Genomic DNA, 15,098 nt, shown 5'->3' with positions numbered 1-15,098 from the left:
AAGGTTATATGGCTCCGTCTGTTCAGCAGTTGTGTAATAGTTGGCAGGTTTACATAAATACTCCGGGGAGTTATCCCCTGGAGCACAGACGCTGCTCAAAGATGTGACTCTAGGTAGGTTATTTTGTTGTTTTTTAACATTTTATCCACGTCTGTAACTGAATAATTCTGCATGAGAGGTGTCCTTCTGTGGAGATGAATGCTCCCGGGTTAATGTTTCGCTGTTAGTCTTCCGTACGTACAGGTTAAACGTGGCTAAGCTTGACGTGTTTCACCTGCAGCGTGCGGTGGCGACCTTCTTCCAAAGTTTCAGTTTGTTTTGTCAAACCACTCTGCTGGTCCGGAGAGCCCACTGTCAGCCTCTCGCCGCCGCGTTATCTGACCTTGCCAGATGTGTGTGTGTTTTAGGTCGCGCAAAGAGAGTGAAGAGCGGAGACAGAAAGAAAGTGACGAATGCAGAGAGTGTGGCCGTGCTTTATGTTTCTCCACCCAGCTGTGAATTAATTCAGACTTTAGCAGGAGCTGCCAGGAGTCCAGACGCGGGGTCTGCCTCGCGAACTCGTGGGAGTAAGTGGATGATTGGGTCGGGGATTAAGGGATTTATCCGTTGTCCGTCCGGTTGCGGGTCACTCTGGAGCCACTCCATGCGCTCTGTGTGTCTGCACGCATGCGGACCGCTCGTGTTGCCAACTGCTCGTCCTGGCAAAGATGGCAATCTCCAGAAAAGCAAGCGAGGACTGTAAACATCAGAGCTCTGACAGATTGCTGTCATCTGAGAGGTTTAACGAGCCGCCCCGGTGCCGCGTTAACCATATTTCAGGAAGATTTGCACTTAATTACAAATTAACAAGTCCGCAAATCAGGCATTTTCAATGTACCCCAATAAAAAGGGAATTAGTAGCCGGTAATGGTATTATACTTACGTACAGTGCTCCTCTTCCTCCAGAGCCGGCCCACATGCGATGTGGGAAGCCACCTGAATCCCTGGCAGTCAGCAGCCCAATCCAGTCAGATGAGGAGTATATGAGCCCTCAGGAGGAGGCGATGGAGGTCGGAGACTCGTCTTTTCAGAGTAAAAGGGTCCACTTCAAGGACCCTCCCTCATTTCAGGTAAACGAGCTCACTGGAAGCAATGGATGGACCCTCCTAAACTGGGGATGGAAACAAACTCTTTTTTTCTTTGAAAGGTGGCGCCATGTGACCAGGCCGTAATCGAGGGTCAAGATGTTGTGCTGACGGCGAGAGTCAGAGGGCTGCCCAAGCCCATGGTCTACTGGTAAGACCCCTGCTACTGCAGACAAACATTTCAGGAGACACACACTCACGCCCCCCCTCCCCGTTAAACAGTATAAATAACTGCGACAGCCACTTGATCTTGACCCAGGCTGAAAGACAAAGTCGCGGTGAAGACGGCGGGGCGCTTCGCCGTGCATGACGCGGAGGACGGCACCAGCGAAATGAGAATCAGCCCAGCTCAGATGTCGGACGCCGGGCTTTACGTCTGCAAGATCGTCAACGAGTACGGGAGCAAGCAGGCGGAGTTTAGAGTGGAGGTCAGGGGTGAGTACCGGGAAAAATCCGCCCAAGGAAAATGAAACAAATCGGACAAATTGTTATTGACGTGTGCTTCTTATTGACAGATGCGGAGCAAACGGCGCTGAAAGTCACCAGGGAGCTAAGAGACGCGGCGGTGAGGGCCGGGGAGTCGGCCACGTTTGAGTGTCACATCACCGGACCTCCGGACGTGGACGTGGACTGGCTGTCCAATGGCAAACTGGTCCAGCCGGCGCTGCTCAACTGCAAGATGCACTTCGATGGAAAAAGGTGAGCTGGCGTTTATCAGTTTGCTTTAAAAAGTGTCAGTTTGGTGAACTCTAGCCGAATAGTTTCTTTATTCTATAGGTGCCGTCTCATGCTGAATTCAGTACACGAGGACGACAGCGGGACGTACACCTGCAAGCTGAGCACTGCCAAAGGTGTCTGTTTGTGTAGTTCTTTCTTCACATATCTTATTTAGTTCTCAAAATCGTTACTAAAGGAAACGTGCATTTACAGAGGAGCTGACCTCAACCGCAAACCTGAGAGTCAGTCCATCCAAGGAGCCTCTGTTCACTCGTAAACTGGACATCCTGGAGGTGATCGAAGGACGCACTGCGCGCTTTGACTGTAAGGTGAGCGGATCACCCGCTCCGCGAGTTACATGGATGCACTTCGGTGAGAACCTCCAGCACGTGCGCACGGTTTTATTGAGACGCGACGCTTACGAGCTCTCCGCGAAATTAATAATAAACCAAACGCCTTCGCGTCCTTTCAGAGACACGGGTGGAGGAGAGCGACAACGTTCGCATCCTCCAAGAGGGGGGCCGCCACTCGCTTGTCATCGCCCACGTCAGCAGCGACACGGAAGGCTTTTACACGGCAGTGGCTCAGAACATTTACGGGAAGTCCGAGAGCACCGCCGAGCTCTACATGCAGGAACCGAGGGCGGCCATCCCTTCTCACATGTAAGAGAATGAATTCATGTCGAGAACACGTCTGTTTGCCATTGTGCCACTTTAACCAATGACGTCCCCCAGGGTCAAGCTGGAGAAGATGCCCTCCATCCCCGAGGAGCCTGAAGTGCTGGAGAATGAGGTGGAGAAGAGGACCATGCCGGACTTTGTCAAACCTCTGGCTGACGCGGAGGTGATTGAGGGGAAGGAGGCGGTGCTGAAATGCAAGGTGGCCGGCATGCCCTACCCGACCATCGCCTGGTACCACAACGGCAAGCGCATCGAGAGCAGCGAAGAGCGCAAAATGACTCAGCGTAAGCAGAGAACCCCGTGATAACCTAAGCTCAGCCGTAGTGAAGGGAGAAGATGGTAAATAAGAAACTTGTTTCTGTTCTTCAGACAGGGATGTCCACAATCTGGTCATCCGGAGCGCTTGTCACGCTCATGGAGGCGTCTACAAGGCCGTCATCTCTAACAAAGTGGGCAAAGCAGCCTGTTACGCTCACCTATATGTTACAGGTATGGACAGACGCTCACAGTTTAATGGTGTAAGTGACAGCACAGGGTCTTCTAAGGTTGTATTCACTTGAAAACAGATATCGTTCCCGACCCTCCTGACGGTCCTCCAGTGATTGAAGCCATTACAGGGAAAACGATAAGCCTCAGCTGGAAGAGACCAAAGAGGCCTGACCCTTCATTTGGTGGGTTTCATTTCATTTATTCAGACTTTCTGCTTTTGGATTTGGTATCCGTGTCTTTGGGTACTAAAACGGCATGTGTGTTTGCAGATACTGGCTCCTTGCTGTACGTGGTCCAGCAGCAGCCTCTGGGCTCCATCCAGTGGTCCGTCGTGGCCTCTAACCTGAAGGAAACGAACTACACCGTCACCTCCCTGTCCAAGGGAGTCCGCTACGCCTTCCGAGTCCTGACATCCACCGGGAAAACGCTGAGCAAACCGTCACCCTCCACCGACCTGGTCCAGCTCCTGGACAGAGGTACGACGAATTCCCATAGATTATGGCGCCGCTGGTCCACGAAGGAGGCAAGATAAATGTCTTTTCCTAATCTGCATAGGGCCTTATTTGAGGAAAGCACCAGTCATTTTGGACAAACCAGACATCGTGTACGTGGTTGAGAACCAGTCTGCAAGCATCACCATCACGCTGAACCACGTGCATGCGGTCGTCGCCTGGAAACGGTTAGTTGGCTGCGTACCTGCTAGCTTTGCGCCCGGAATCGGCTTTTAGACCTCATCCTTGACTGCGCTTTTATTCATTGTCACGTTCTCCAGGAGGGGCGTGGTGCTAGCCAACAGACTGGGTATGTTTGAGATGAGCATGCCGGACGACGACCAGCACACCCTGAAGCTGCAGCGGGTCAGGAGCGCAGACATCGGTCAGCTGGTGGTCACAGCCAGCAACCAGTTTGGCAGCGACCTCTGCACAATTCAGTTGGCCGTGGCAGGTCAGCTCAGCTCAGCCAGCACCCCATGATATATTTAGCTTTTTAGTGAGAATCCAAAGAATTTACTACTTACTACAGTGAGCGGTGAATGACGACAAGCTTGTCATTTAATAGCTTAAGCTATTTGCGAAGTAAAGTATCGTGAATTTTTCCATCTGTAGAGCCTCCCAAATTTGAAACCATCATGGAGGATGTGGATGTGCACGTTGGGGAGACGTCCCGACTAGCTGTCGTGGTTGAGGGGAAGCCAGATCCAGATATTCTGTGGTATAAGGTACAGAGCGCACAAATTGTTATCCGGATTCCGCACTGTAAAAACACCCGAATGTTAAAACGCGAATCTGTCTTTTGCAGGATGACGTGCAGCTCTCTGAGAGCTGCCACTTCACGTTCGTGTACGACGACCCAGAATATTCCCTCGTCGTCCTCAACGCTCAGCCCGAGCACTCCGGCGTGTACACCTGCACTGCCAAGAACCTGGCCGGCGCCAACTCCTGCAAGGCTGAGTTCACGGTTCACACAGGTCTGGAGTCCAATAACGCATCAACCGTAACAGTGCATTCAGTTGTTAGAATACACCTGCACGAGCTAGTTGTTGTCTCTAAACCCGTGCCATATGGGCGGGACCGCAAGGTGTTGTGAAACTACTATGCGAAACCATCTGTCACTACGCTGGCACACATTTCCAGCCAACAAATGGCCCGTGTCGGTGCTTGCTCCCCGCAGAGCGACAAGAAGCGGAGGAGCCAATGGAGGACGAGGGAACCATTCTGAGGAAGATGAGGCGCTTGACGGATTACTACGATATCCACAAAGAGATAGGGAGGTGAGTGTGTGCTCGCCGGAAGCCCGGGCCGCCTCGCATCCCTCCAGGCACAGCAAGGACACCGGTGATAATAGCTAGCCAAGGGTCAGGCTGTGGGAGGAAGGTGGTGTTCTTTGCGGTTGGGGAGGGGAGGGGAGGGGAGGGGTGGTGTTGCACCTGCTTAACAACAGCAGACAGAATCGAGAGATGAGTCACCGGCCTGAGTGGAGTGAATACATTAGCCGACAGACTGACTTCATGGAAGCAGGCATTTACTGAGAAGTAGTAGTAGAGGTGAATATTTTCCAGCCTAGCAAGCAAAGCAACAAACGGAATGTAGATTCTAATGTAACTTCACAGAGAAGTGCCCAGGTTACACAAAAACAGACGAGGTCTACCTTTTCTCTCGGTAATTCCTACTTGTCGCTGCAGGGGGGCCTTCTCCTATGTGAAGAAGGTGACGCAGAAGAAGGGGAAGGCCGAGTTTGCCGCCAAGTTCATTTCCGCCCGAGGGAAGAGGAAAGCTTTGGCCCTGAGAGAGATGGACCTGCTGTCCGAGCTGGACAACGAGAAGATTCTTTACTTTCACGACGCTTTTGAGAAGAAGAACATGGTGGTGCTCATCACCGAGCTGTATCCTTTTCAACCCCTCTCCGAGGGAGATGTGCTTCCTTTCAGCCGTTTCGTGATATAGTCGAGACAAAAATCGCTTTTTCTGCAGCACCGTTTTCATCGTGCTTCGTTGTCAAACATAAGTGCATTTAAATGCATCTCGAGGATCAGATCCAAAGCATTAATCCTAATGTCTTCTGCGGTCCCCCGGAGGCATCAATGAGGCAGCTTTTTCTCTCTGACTCATCGCCGCCAAGTGGAATTAGCAAGAGATAGGATGTGTGGGAGTTTTTGCTCATTTATAATTCATCTCTCATGCACCTACCACTTGGAATGAGTCGCAGCTTTTTTTTTTTTGTTTTTTTCCTCAACTCTTGTGTGAAGATGTCACGAGGAGCTGCTGGAGAGAATGGCCAAGAAAACAACAGTGATGGAGCTGGAGGTCGGTGCGCTTCTGCTGACTGCACTGCGCTGCCATTATGTAACACGACTTTATGGTTCACTCCCTTATGTTTCACTTTACAGATCCGCAGCAGCGTTCAGCAGCTTTTGGAGGGCCTTCGTTATCTTCACCAGAAAAATATTGCTCATCTGGATATAAAGGTATCAAATCTGTCCACTCCGCTGGTGTTGGCATATAAAGTTTATGGTAAAACCTGAAGTTGTTGTGTCTGTGTCCAACCTCCTCCAGCCTGAAAACATTTTAATGGCCTCGCCGGGTAGTGCCCATGTGCGCATCTGTGACTTCGGAAACGCCGTGAAGCTGGACACGTCGGAGGACCACTACTGCAAATACGGCACACCAGAATATGTCGCACCGGAGATTGTTAACCAAACTCCTGTTTCCACGGCAACGGACATATGGTAAGCCACCTGTTCTCCACGCTGCAGGCACTACAGAAATCTCTCTTTGTGATTCTGAAAATCCATTTTTGTCCGTCCTGATCTCCCACAGGCCTGTCGGGGTCATCACTTATCTCTGGTATGTTTTAAGTGTTTTTTTTAATGTATTATACTAACTCTAAAGAAGTTTCTTTTAGTTTGTAATAATCCCTTTTTTTTATCTTTAGTCTGACGGGGGTGTCTCCTTTCGCTGGTGAGAATGACAGATCTACCGCCTTAAACATCCGCAACTACAACGTGGCGTTTGAGGAGAGCATGTTTGCCGACCTCTGCAAGGAAGCTAAGGGATTCGTCATCAAGCTCTTGGTGGTGGACAGACTGTGAGCACCATCGATTCCCATCAAAATATAGAAATTTAGTGACATTGAGGTGCATCTTATGCATATTTTCTCTCTCTCTCAGGAGGCCCAGTGCCATCGAGTGCCTTCGTCACCCTTGGTTCAAGGTGAGCTCGTACAGGCGATCTACCTTCCCCATTTATTTATGCTTCTTTTGACCTTAACAGTGACTCCTCTCTTTTTCTCCTGCAGTCACCAACAAACAAGAGCATAAGCACGGCCATGTTAAAGCAAGTTTTGGCGAGAAGACGATGGCAGGTAAGCTGTGTGCATGACAGATTGGTAGACACGTATTTGGAAATCAAAGACAACATAAAAACTGACGGCTTTATCCTAGTTCATGATATTTAAATAGATTTCTGGAGTTTGCCTTAGGAAATGAAACAAAACATCCTCTAATTTGGGTTAAATCAGTTTTTGAATCCATGTCATTTTGCTCTGCAGTTATATTTAAGCATTTAATTGGACTGGATACTCAACATCTAAAAATAAGCCTTCCTTTCTTGACCCTTTTCAGCGTTCCCTTATCAACTACAAATCCAAGATGGTGATGCGGTCCATCCCAGAGCTCCTGAATGACTCATCCAGCCACGTCTCCATTGCCGTGGCCCGACATTTAAAAGAAGGCTCCCCGCCACCCTCCTCGTCTTCGGACTCGGATGCAGATGTGGATGAGCTCCCCTTTATTCCCATGCCACTGTCCATGGTCTTCTCTGGCTCCAGGGTGTCTCTTAATGAGATCCCTGGGGATGAAGATATCACATGGCCTGGTGTTGTTGCGGATGGGACCAGAAAATACAATGTGGATGTAGCTGGTACTAGAGGCAGGGTGAAAGATGAAGAGGAAACTTCAAATGAAGAGAGGAAGGATAAGACGCAACGAGTTCCCCTTAAAAAAGGATCAAGTGTGGAGGCCGATGAATCGCAGACAAAAACCAGGCGGGCTACAATGAGGAGAGGCAGCTCTGCTGACTCAGCACTGCTTCTCCACATTGACCCGGAGGAGGGAAATGCAGATGAGGATACAGAAGCAAATAACAAGAGCCTGAAAAAGGCTGTTTCTATGGAACTGCCTAATCGCAGCCCAAGCCCTGGGGCTGCAAAGTTAAGCCAGGAGGATTACGCCCTAAAACTGGAACTGATGAGACAGCGGCTGCTCAGGGGAGGAAGCGTGGACAAAAAGATGAGCGGCCTGCGAGGGCCCCTGTTCGAAACACTTGGCATGGACGACGACAGGCAGACTGGGTCTCTGGATCGGAATCTGAGGAGAGCCAGAGCAGGGCAGTCAACGCTCACCAGAGCAGCATCTTCTGAGAGTCCCATAGAGGACATTCCAAAGACCAAAGTTTTTCGCAAAAGCGCCTCCTTCACCCATGGGGATTCAGAGCCCATGCCGCTGCACCGCAGGTTTGGAGCCCCCTTAGAGATACCGTCTCTAGGCAGTGGCAGCATGGAAGGGAAGAAACTCCAAGAGGCAATTTCAATGTCCGCACTAACAGAACAAGCAACGCTAGAGTCTGCCTCGCCCACAGGAAAGACTTCCTTTGTACTCCCAGGACAGTTGGACCAACAGAACAATGTGAAAGACCATGAGGGTGAAGATAGGTTAGCAGAGATAAGGACCAAAGCACCGTTAGAAAAAACAGACAAGGTAGAATGTGAGTCTAAATCACCTGCTGTGATTACTCCTATAATTGTAATCGAGGAAGATGATGATGCAGAAGAAAGCAAAGAAAACCAGAGGTTGCAAATTAATGAAAACAAAACGACAGGAGATGGAAAAACACCAGCTTTTGAATCCACAAGTGTTAACCAGTCTGTTGCAAAGTCGTCTGAGAAGTTTGACAAGCCTCCTGCGACATCACAGTCCACAGAAACGTTACCCGAACATCCGGCAGTGTTCGCCAAAGTTGCGACTGTCGACCGATGTGCTTCGGTTTCCTCTTCGTCCAGCGCCGAAGTTCTTGCCACCCCTCGCCAGCCTGTGCTCCGAACCGATATAAAAGACATTGACTCGGAGGAGGTGTTTGAGGCCAGGTTTAAGAAGCGGGAGTCGTCTTTGACCCGCGGCTTCCGGAAACTGACCAGAGCCAAATCGGAGGAGAAATCCCCCGTGTTGAGCCGGAAGGTAGTCGAGGGGGGCGAGGAAGTTTATAGACCAGGGCCGAGGGGCGCACCCCTTGAAATGGTGTCTAAAGGACTTCAGGAAAAATCTAAATCTGTTCATGATTTAAGAGGAATAGATCCGGAGCCAGGGCTGGGTCTAATTGGGAGGTTGTCCTTGCGGGCCAAGAGGTCGACATCCATTGAGAAGAAGGGTGAGAAACCAAAGGAAGAAAAGCAACCGAATGTGCAGGAAACTGCTGTAAACAAGAGGGTTTCGTGGGCTATTGGTCGTAGTAAGTCCCTGGATACGAAGGAGCTCAACAGTGGAGCAACACAGAAGCAGCTGGATGAGAAAGAGCAAGGGAAAGCAGAAGAATCCTCCGTGTTTGCCATGAGGCGGAAGTTTGAGTCCAAAGTGGCTGGAATCTCTGCCAAAATAAGGGCTCAGTCCGAAGAGAGGAAGGATAAAGAAACTGGCAAAGAGGTGGTCCAAAAGAGCGTGAATAAGGTCACGGACTCTCCTGTCCTGGCGATGCGACAGAGGTTCGAGAACAAAGTGGCCGTGATATCTACAAAAATCCGCAGTCAGTCTGAGGAGAGAAAAGCGGACGCAGAGGGAAGCGGCACGCCCCTGTTTAGCCGCCATCGCCACTCCCAATCCGAGGGCCGCGGACTCAAAGGGATGGGCATCCCCGAAAATCAGCTGGCGAAGCAAAGCGGCGCGGCCGCATCCAAGGAATCCGTGGAGTCCACGTCTAGCATCCAGTCTGAAAAACCCTCCGAGAGCGACAGGCGGTCGCGGTGGGACAGGTGGGGTTTGACGAGGGGCAGGAAAGACAAAACCCCGTCGCAGACTGATTTGCCGTCCACTGCCCCTAAAGAAGACGGTTTGACGAAGAGCCAACAGTTCAACCGCTCTACTTCGGATTTCGCTCCGGTGTTCCACATCAAACTCAAAGACCACATCTTATTGGAGGGAGATCCCGTCACTCTTAGCTGCCTCCCAGCTGGAAGCCCACATCCGGAAATTAAATGGATGAAAGGTGACTTTTAAATTAAGGAGAGAATTGTAAAATGAGTCGAACAGTGCTGCTAATTTTCTGTCTTTTGTTTTTTGTTTTCCAGATCGAAAGCCGTTGGAAGTGGACGACAGGGTCAACCTGATCTCCCACCCGGACGGCAGGCAGCTTCTAACGATCATGAGGTCCAGCCACAAGGACGCTGGAGTTTATGAATGTGTTGCCACTAATCCCATAGCCACAATCACTACCTCCTGTACTCTGTCTATTGCTTGTAAGTTCGGCTTTACTTTTTTATAGAACGAAGAGAATCTGTTGACCCTTTCATAGATGTACAGTCATTTTCCACCGTGTGACAAATTTCATGTTATTGAATTATAATTGCAGTGAGAAGGGCATGAATATTAACAGATTTAACTTTACAGTAGATTAGCTTAATGGATTTCGGGCCTTTGCGGTATTCATCATCTCAGAAGAACAAATGAGGTTTCCCTGCGATTTTGCAGTGGGTCGTATTCAAGCTTCCAGAGTATAATGAGAGAAGCGGTGTTTATATTCTACTCACAATCGCAATGAGACTTTTGAGGGTTCGGTGAAAAAAACTCTATTTGTCAGGCGTCTGGTGCAGTCGATGGATTTGAAAAATGTGAAAAAATACTTTCGGCGGCGCGTCCCTCCTGAGTTATTGGCTTTGTGGTCCGTGCCGGTGCGCAGACTTAATGGGAAATTGAATTGGGAAATCGTGCGACGGTGTTTGTGTCACGTTTGGTTTTGTTTAATGACGAACCATCTTCTTCAGCAGCCCCGCGTTGTCCTCATTTCCATATAAATGAGTGCATTAAGCAACTTTTTATTTATTTAACTTTTATTTCACCGGGCGCATAATCACTTAATTTGTCATTTCTCTCCCTCTCTGTTTGATCAACCACTCGAGGCGTCCCAAAACGACCAGGAACCCCCGAAGTTCCTCAGACTTACAAAAACACAGCCCTGGTTCTGTGGAAGCCGGCAGACACAAAATCCCCGTGCAGCTACTCTCTGGAAAGAAAAACAGAAGGTGGGTGCCATTATCTTGCATCCAAAAAACTTGGATGGTTTCAAGCTGCTGAGAGGTGATAGTGTTTGAAAAGCTCAGGCTTTTTTTTTTTTTTTTTTTTAAACCATATGTGAGGCTTCTAAACCCTTAGACACCACTTAGAGAAAATGAGTCAGTCCACGAGGGAGTAAATGGTGACTGTACCAGTGCTGCTGTCAGAGCTTTTTGGCATTACGCACGATGAATCATCACTATATTATCATGTGGTAGATAAATATGAAGCCAAATACTTGCATTAGCACAACTGGGGAACAATTATTAAACTTTTTTTGTGTGATGTTTTTCATTTTGGCCTTTGTGCTAACATTTCAAGTAAAACAAAAAAAAAAACAAAAAAAAAAGAAAATCACCAATGCTGCAGTTCATCTGCATGCATGTACAGGCCAGAATTTCATGAGCTGCCCAACACTGCCATCTGGTGTTCAATAGTTGAATTACAGTTTTATATTTTTACAACAAGAATATAAGTTGTACTATAACGTTATATAAGACTGACTTTATTTCCCCGTGTGTCTTGCAGGCGACACTAACTGGTTAACTGTGGCCACTGGAATAGTCAACTGCTACTACAATGTCACAGACCTGCCACCAGCAGGTGCTTTTAGGTTCAGGGTTTCCTGTGTCAACAAGGCCGGACAGGGGCCGCACAGCAACTGCTCCGCTCCAGTCAGCCTGGGATCAAAAGGTAAACGGAAGGAGTTTAGAGAATAAAGAGCAAGAAATTAAATATTTCAGGTGTTTTTCAGCTGTCGCTTTGGTTTCACAGCTGGAGGAGCTGTCGTAAAAACAGCCCCCACCCCGTCTCAACCAACGGTTACCTCCTCAGTGACGGTCCCTCCACTCAAACCAGTCCAGAGCAACGCTCCAAGGACGACGGCCTCCATCCTCACCTCCGCATCCTCTTCTCAAAAGGATGCAGTCTCCCCCTCAGCATCTTCTCTTCAGGCTACATCTCGGTCATCTAAAGTGGGGGTCACCCCCACTCCTCCCGCGGCATCTGCTGGTGCGACGCCAGCGGACGCCCACAGATTAAGCTCCGCTCTTCCTTCTCCGCCCACAAGCAAGGCGCCTCCGCCTTTTGTCCTCCCCAAACCCCAGAGTCCAGTAAATGTGGTGAGCCCTATGACTCAAACCCCGCCCATATCCCCCCCACCCCCGCTCGTGACCCCGCCTTCAACCCCCACGAAACCAGCAGTGGCCTCCGTGCCCACGTACGTCCCCGCAAACGTCACCACCACCACCACCACAGCTCGCGTGGCCCCGACTCCGGTGTCCTTTAGCCCGCCAGTACTCCAGACGTCCAGCCTGAGCCCCATCGGTGAAGGGGCCAGTACCGCCGCCAGAGGCACTCCATCTGGACGCACCACGCCCTCCACTGCTCTACGACAGGGGGTCCCACAGAAACCGTACACCTTCCTAGAAGAAAAAGCAAGGTGAGACAGTGTTGTCCAACCAGTGGTGTCTCTGGGTGGATATTATTTTGATTCAGCTGATTCAAAACTTTTGTTTCTACCTTTTTTGGTCAGGGGTCGGTTCGGAGTCATTCGAGAGTGCAGAGAGAACGCGACGGGTAAACTCTACATGGCGAAGATCGTTCCCTACACTCAGGAGAACAAGCAGGAAGTGCTGAAGGAGTACGAGATCCTGAAATCGCTTCACAACGAAAAGATAATGGCCTTGCACGAAGCCTACGTCACACCACGCTACCTGGTGCTCGTGGCGGAGTACTGCACCGGCAAAGAGCTGCTGTACAGCCTCATAGACAGGTAGGACGGCGGTGGACGTGAACCTCAGACAGAGCTGAACCGTAGTTGTCCATATTTTCCTTCACCTCCTTTCTTTCATTCCCCCCAGGTTCCGTTACTCTGAGGACGACGTGGCGGGGTACCTGGTCCAGATCCTCCAGGGTGTTGAATACCTCCACAACCGCCGCATCCTCCACCTGGACCTGAAGCCCGAGAACATCATGGTGACCAACCTGAACGCCATAAAGATCGTGGACTACGGCAGCGCCCAGAGCTTCAACCCCCTCAGCCTCAAACAGCAGGACTCGGGAGCAGGAACGCTGGAATACATGGGTGAGGAAAAAAGACATTGCTCACTTGATAAAGCGCTTTTTTTTAGTCCGTCTGTTGATTTGTCAAAACTTTTATCTCTTGACAAATGCGGCCCCAGCTCCTGAGATGGTGAAACGTGAAGTTGTCGGTCCTCCTGCAGATATTTGGACCGTTGGAGTTGTCACCTTTATCATGTAAGTTTAATTTATTTCTTATGGCTTTAAATTTATTTATTTTTTTTTGAATTTTTGGGGGGAATTTTTTTTCTTTTTTGAATTTTTTTTTTAATTTTTTTGATTTTTTTTTTTTAACAATGCCATATTTGTTTTTTCCAAACAGGCTTAGTGGCCGGCTACCCTTTGAAGATAAGGACCCTCAACAAGTTGAATCCAAAATCCTCATGGCCAAGTTTGACCCATCTAAACTGTACCCAAATGTGTCCCAAAGTGCCTCCGCCTTTCTCAAGAAGATGCTGAGCAGTTACCCATGGTGATTTGAAACAAGAGTGGATTTCGGGCGTCCTTTTGAGAAGGGAAACGAATAATAATTCTGCGCATCTGTGTGTTTTCTCAGGGCTCGTCCGACCACGCGGGACTGCTTCACGCTCGCCTGGCTGCAGGACTCCTACCTGATGAAGCTCAGGAGGCAGACTCTCACCTTCACCTCCAACCGACTGAAGGAGTTCCTGGTGGAGCAGCAATGCCGTCGCACAGAGCTCGCCACCAAGCACAAGGTGCTGCTGCGCACCTACCAGGGCTCGCCGCAGTCCCCCGCGTCCGGGACTGCGCCGCACGTTCCGAGCCCGAAGTGAGGAGCCGGCGAAGACGCAAAAACCGGGAATACAACTGCAGAGCACCTTCCCATCTTAAGAGCTCCTCTGTGAACCCAACGCTGCATGAGACGAACCGTCGGCCTGCCAATTGAGGCGCGGTTAAACACACGGGGGACGGGCAGAGTGATGGATACATCCAGAAAGATCACACTAGAGTGTTATTCTGGGATAATTCAGTGGGATTCTGGCAAGAAACGAAAACACAAAATCCCAAGAAACAAGAAGCAGATGTGTTTATTGAACCGATGAAAGGATAAAGGATGGTCCTTGGTTCCCTTTGATTGCACAATTTCTCCATCACATTGTGAATTCAGAAATTGCACATTATTATTTGGTTCTCCGCACGGAACGTGTGTGTCATTACCCGCGCGACATTGTTCTCGTCACTAAACTTAGTAGTAAACAACTCATGTGAATGTACCTTGATTTAAGCTGCTAACTTATTACTATTATTATTATTTTTAGCATTTTAGTCTCACATTTTAGAACTCAAAACCAAAAATAGTCTTTTTTTTCCCCTTTAAAACTTGTTTACTTTTCCATGTTAATTTATTTGCATGAGTGTGCGCGTATGTGTCCGTGTGTGTGCGTGTGCGTGTGCACGAGCATTTTTGAGTCACTTTTTGAATTAGCATCATGAATATGTAATAAAAAATAAGGAGTGTCTTTGTGATTGGTGTTAAGAATCAAACATGAGATATTTTAGGGCGAGCTAGGATTGTAGTAAAACTTCTTGTTCTGTGGTTAAGACTCCAACCTAACTGTAAAGCAGTCGGCAATGTAGATAAATAACATTTTACCCTGGAAAAGTCTGGGAAGTTAGCGTGGTTTGTCAGTATTACCCATCGGTCGGTCAGATCACCCAGTCAGTGCCTAAAATGGATTCAAGTCCAAAATGTCTATGTTTCCATTGGTTCAAATTCAATCGAACACAATATTTGGATGGCAGATATTTGTTCCGTGCATCCGTTTATACATGCATACACTGAACAGTCCCTGTAATAATAGAACGTCCCGTGTACTGCTTTATCACAGTGTTCCTTTTTGTATGAATTCGGACGGTTGAAGATTTGTAAATGTACCTATTTGCGGTGTTTATATGTGGAAACAGTTGAAGATGTTTTTATGAGATAGTATGTAATAAACTGTTGATAACAATTGGGATTGTTTTTTTTTTCTTTCTGATTTTCTCACAAAAGACCATTTAATACCAAAAAAAACAAAAAAACTAAACGTATTCTGGACAAAAAAATATTTATTAAGCACTTATTAGTTATTATCGTTGTTATATTTTCACTTATTTGCGCAAATAATCCGAATTTACACAGTACAAACGGACGGCTATTTTGCGACGCTCCCTGACTTCAGGCAGTTT

At 48.7% G+C, this 15,098-nt stretch overlaps 1 protein-coding gene across 1 annotated transcript in view; it reads left to right on the top strand.

Moving 5' to 3' along the window:
• LOC125000908 (striated muscle preferentially expressed protein kinase-like) overlaps positions 1 to 14,881 on the top strand; it is a 39,106-nt gene extending 24,225 nt beyond the window's left edge. The window contains exons 9-42 of the mRNA XM_047576662.1: positions 946 to 1,109; positions 1,187 to 1,275; positions 1,384 to 1,559; positions 1,640 to 1,823; positions 1,902 to 1,975; positions 2,055 to 2,213; positions 2,314 to 2,503; positions 2,576 to 2,805; positions 2,891 to 3,010; positions 3,088 to 3,192; positions 3,280 to 3,486; positions 3,566 to 3,689; positions 3,783 to 3,955; positions 4,117 to 4,229; positions 4,310 to 4,478; positions 4,682 to 4,781; positions 5,193 to 5,393; positions 5,757 to 5,814; positions 5,898 to 5,975; positions 6,064 to 6,236; positions 6,328 to 6,354; positions 6,443 to 6,595; positions 6,678 to 6,720; positions 6,806 to 6,871; positions 7,131 to 9,762; positions 9,845 to 10,012; positions 10,673 to 10,795; positions 11,355 to 11,519; positions 11,601 to 12,267; positions 12,361 to 12,600; positions 12,689 to 12,912; positions 13,010 to 13,085; positions 13,231 to 13,380; positions 13,465 to 14,881. Coding sequence (XP_047432618.1) covers positions 946 to 1,109; positions 1,187 to 1,275; positions 1,384 to 1,559; positions 1,640 to 1,823; positions 1,902 to 1,975; positions 2,055 to 2,213; positions 2,314 to 2,503; positions 2,576 to 2,805; positions 2,891 to 3,010; positions 3,088 to 3,192; positions 3,280 to 3,486; positions 3,566 to 3,689; positions 3,783 to 3,955; positions 4,117 to 4,229; positions 4,310 to 4,478; positions 4,682 to 4,781; positions 5,193 to 5,393; positions 5,757 to 5,814; positions 5,898 to 5,975; positions 6,064 to 6,236; positions 6,328 to 6,354; positions 6,443 to 6,595; positions 6,678 to 6,720; positions 6,806 to 6,871; positions 7,131 to 9,762; positions 9,845 to 10,012; positions 10,673 to 10,795; positions 11,355 to 11,519; positions 11,601 to 12,267; positions 12,361 to 12,600; positions 12,689 to 12,912; positions 13,010 to 13,085; positions 13,231 to 13,380; positions 13,465 to 13,702 — 7,859 coding nt within the window. The 3' untranslated portion in view covers positions 13,703 to 14,881. The remainder of the gene's footprint in view (positions 1 to 945; positions 1,110 to 1,186; positions 1,276 to 1,383; positions 1,560 to 1,639; positions 1,824 to 1,901; positions 1,976 to 2,054; positions 2,214 to 2,313; positions 2,504 to 2,575; positions 2,806 to 2,890; positions 3,011 to 3,087; positions 3,193 to 3,279; positions 3,487 to 3,565; positions 3,690 to 3,782; positions 3,956 to 4,116; positions 4,230 to 4,309; positions 4,479 to 4,681; positions 4,782 to 5,192; positions 5,394 to 5,756; positions 5,815 to 5,897; positions 5,976 to 6,063; positions 6,237 to 6,327; positions 6,355 to 6,442; positions 6,596 to 6,677; positions 6,721 to 6,805; positions 6,872 to 7,130; positions 9,763 to 9,844; positions 10,013 to 10,672; positions 10,796 to 11,354; positions 11,520 to 11,600; positions 12,268 to 12,360; positions 12,601 to 12,688; positions 12,913 to 13,009; positions 13,086 to 13,230; positions 13,381 to 13,464) is intronic.
• Positions 14,882 to 15,098: the final 217 nt, after the last annotated feature.

Source organism: Mugil cephalus, chromosome 23, assembly GCF_022458985.1.
Source record: "Mugil cephalus isolate CIBA_MC_2020 chromosome 23, CIBA_Mcephalus_1.1, whole genome shotgun sequence".
In the NCBI taxonomy this organism is placed as follows: domain Eukaryota; kingdom Metazoa; phylum Chordata; class Actinopteri; order Mugiliformes; family Mugilidae; genus Mugil; species Mugil cephalus.
This window is presented reverse-complemented; position numbering and strand designations above follow the sequence as displayed.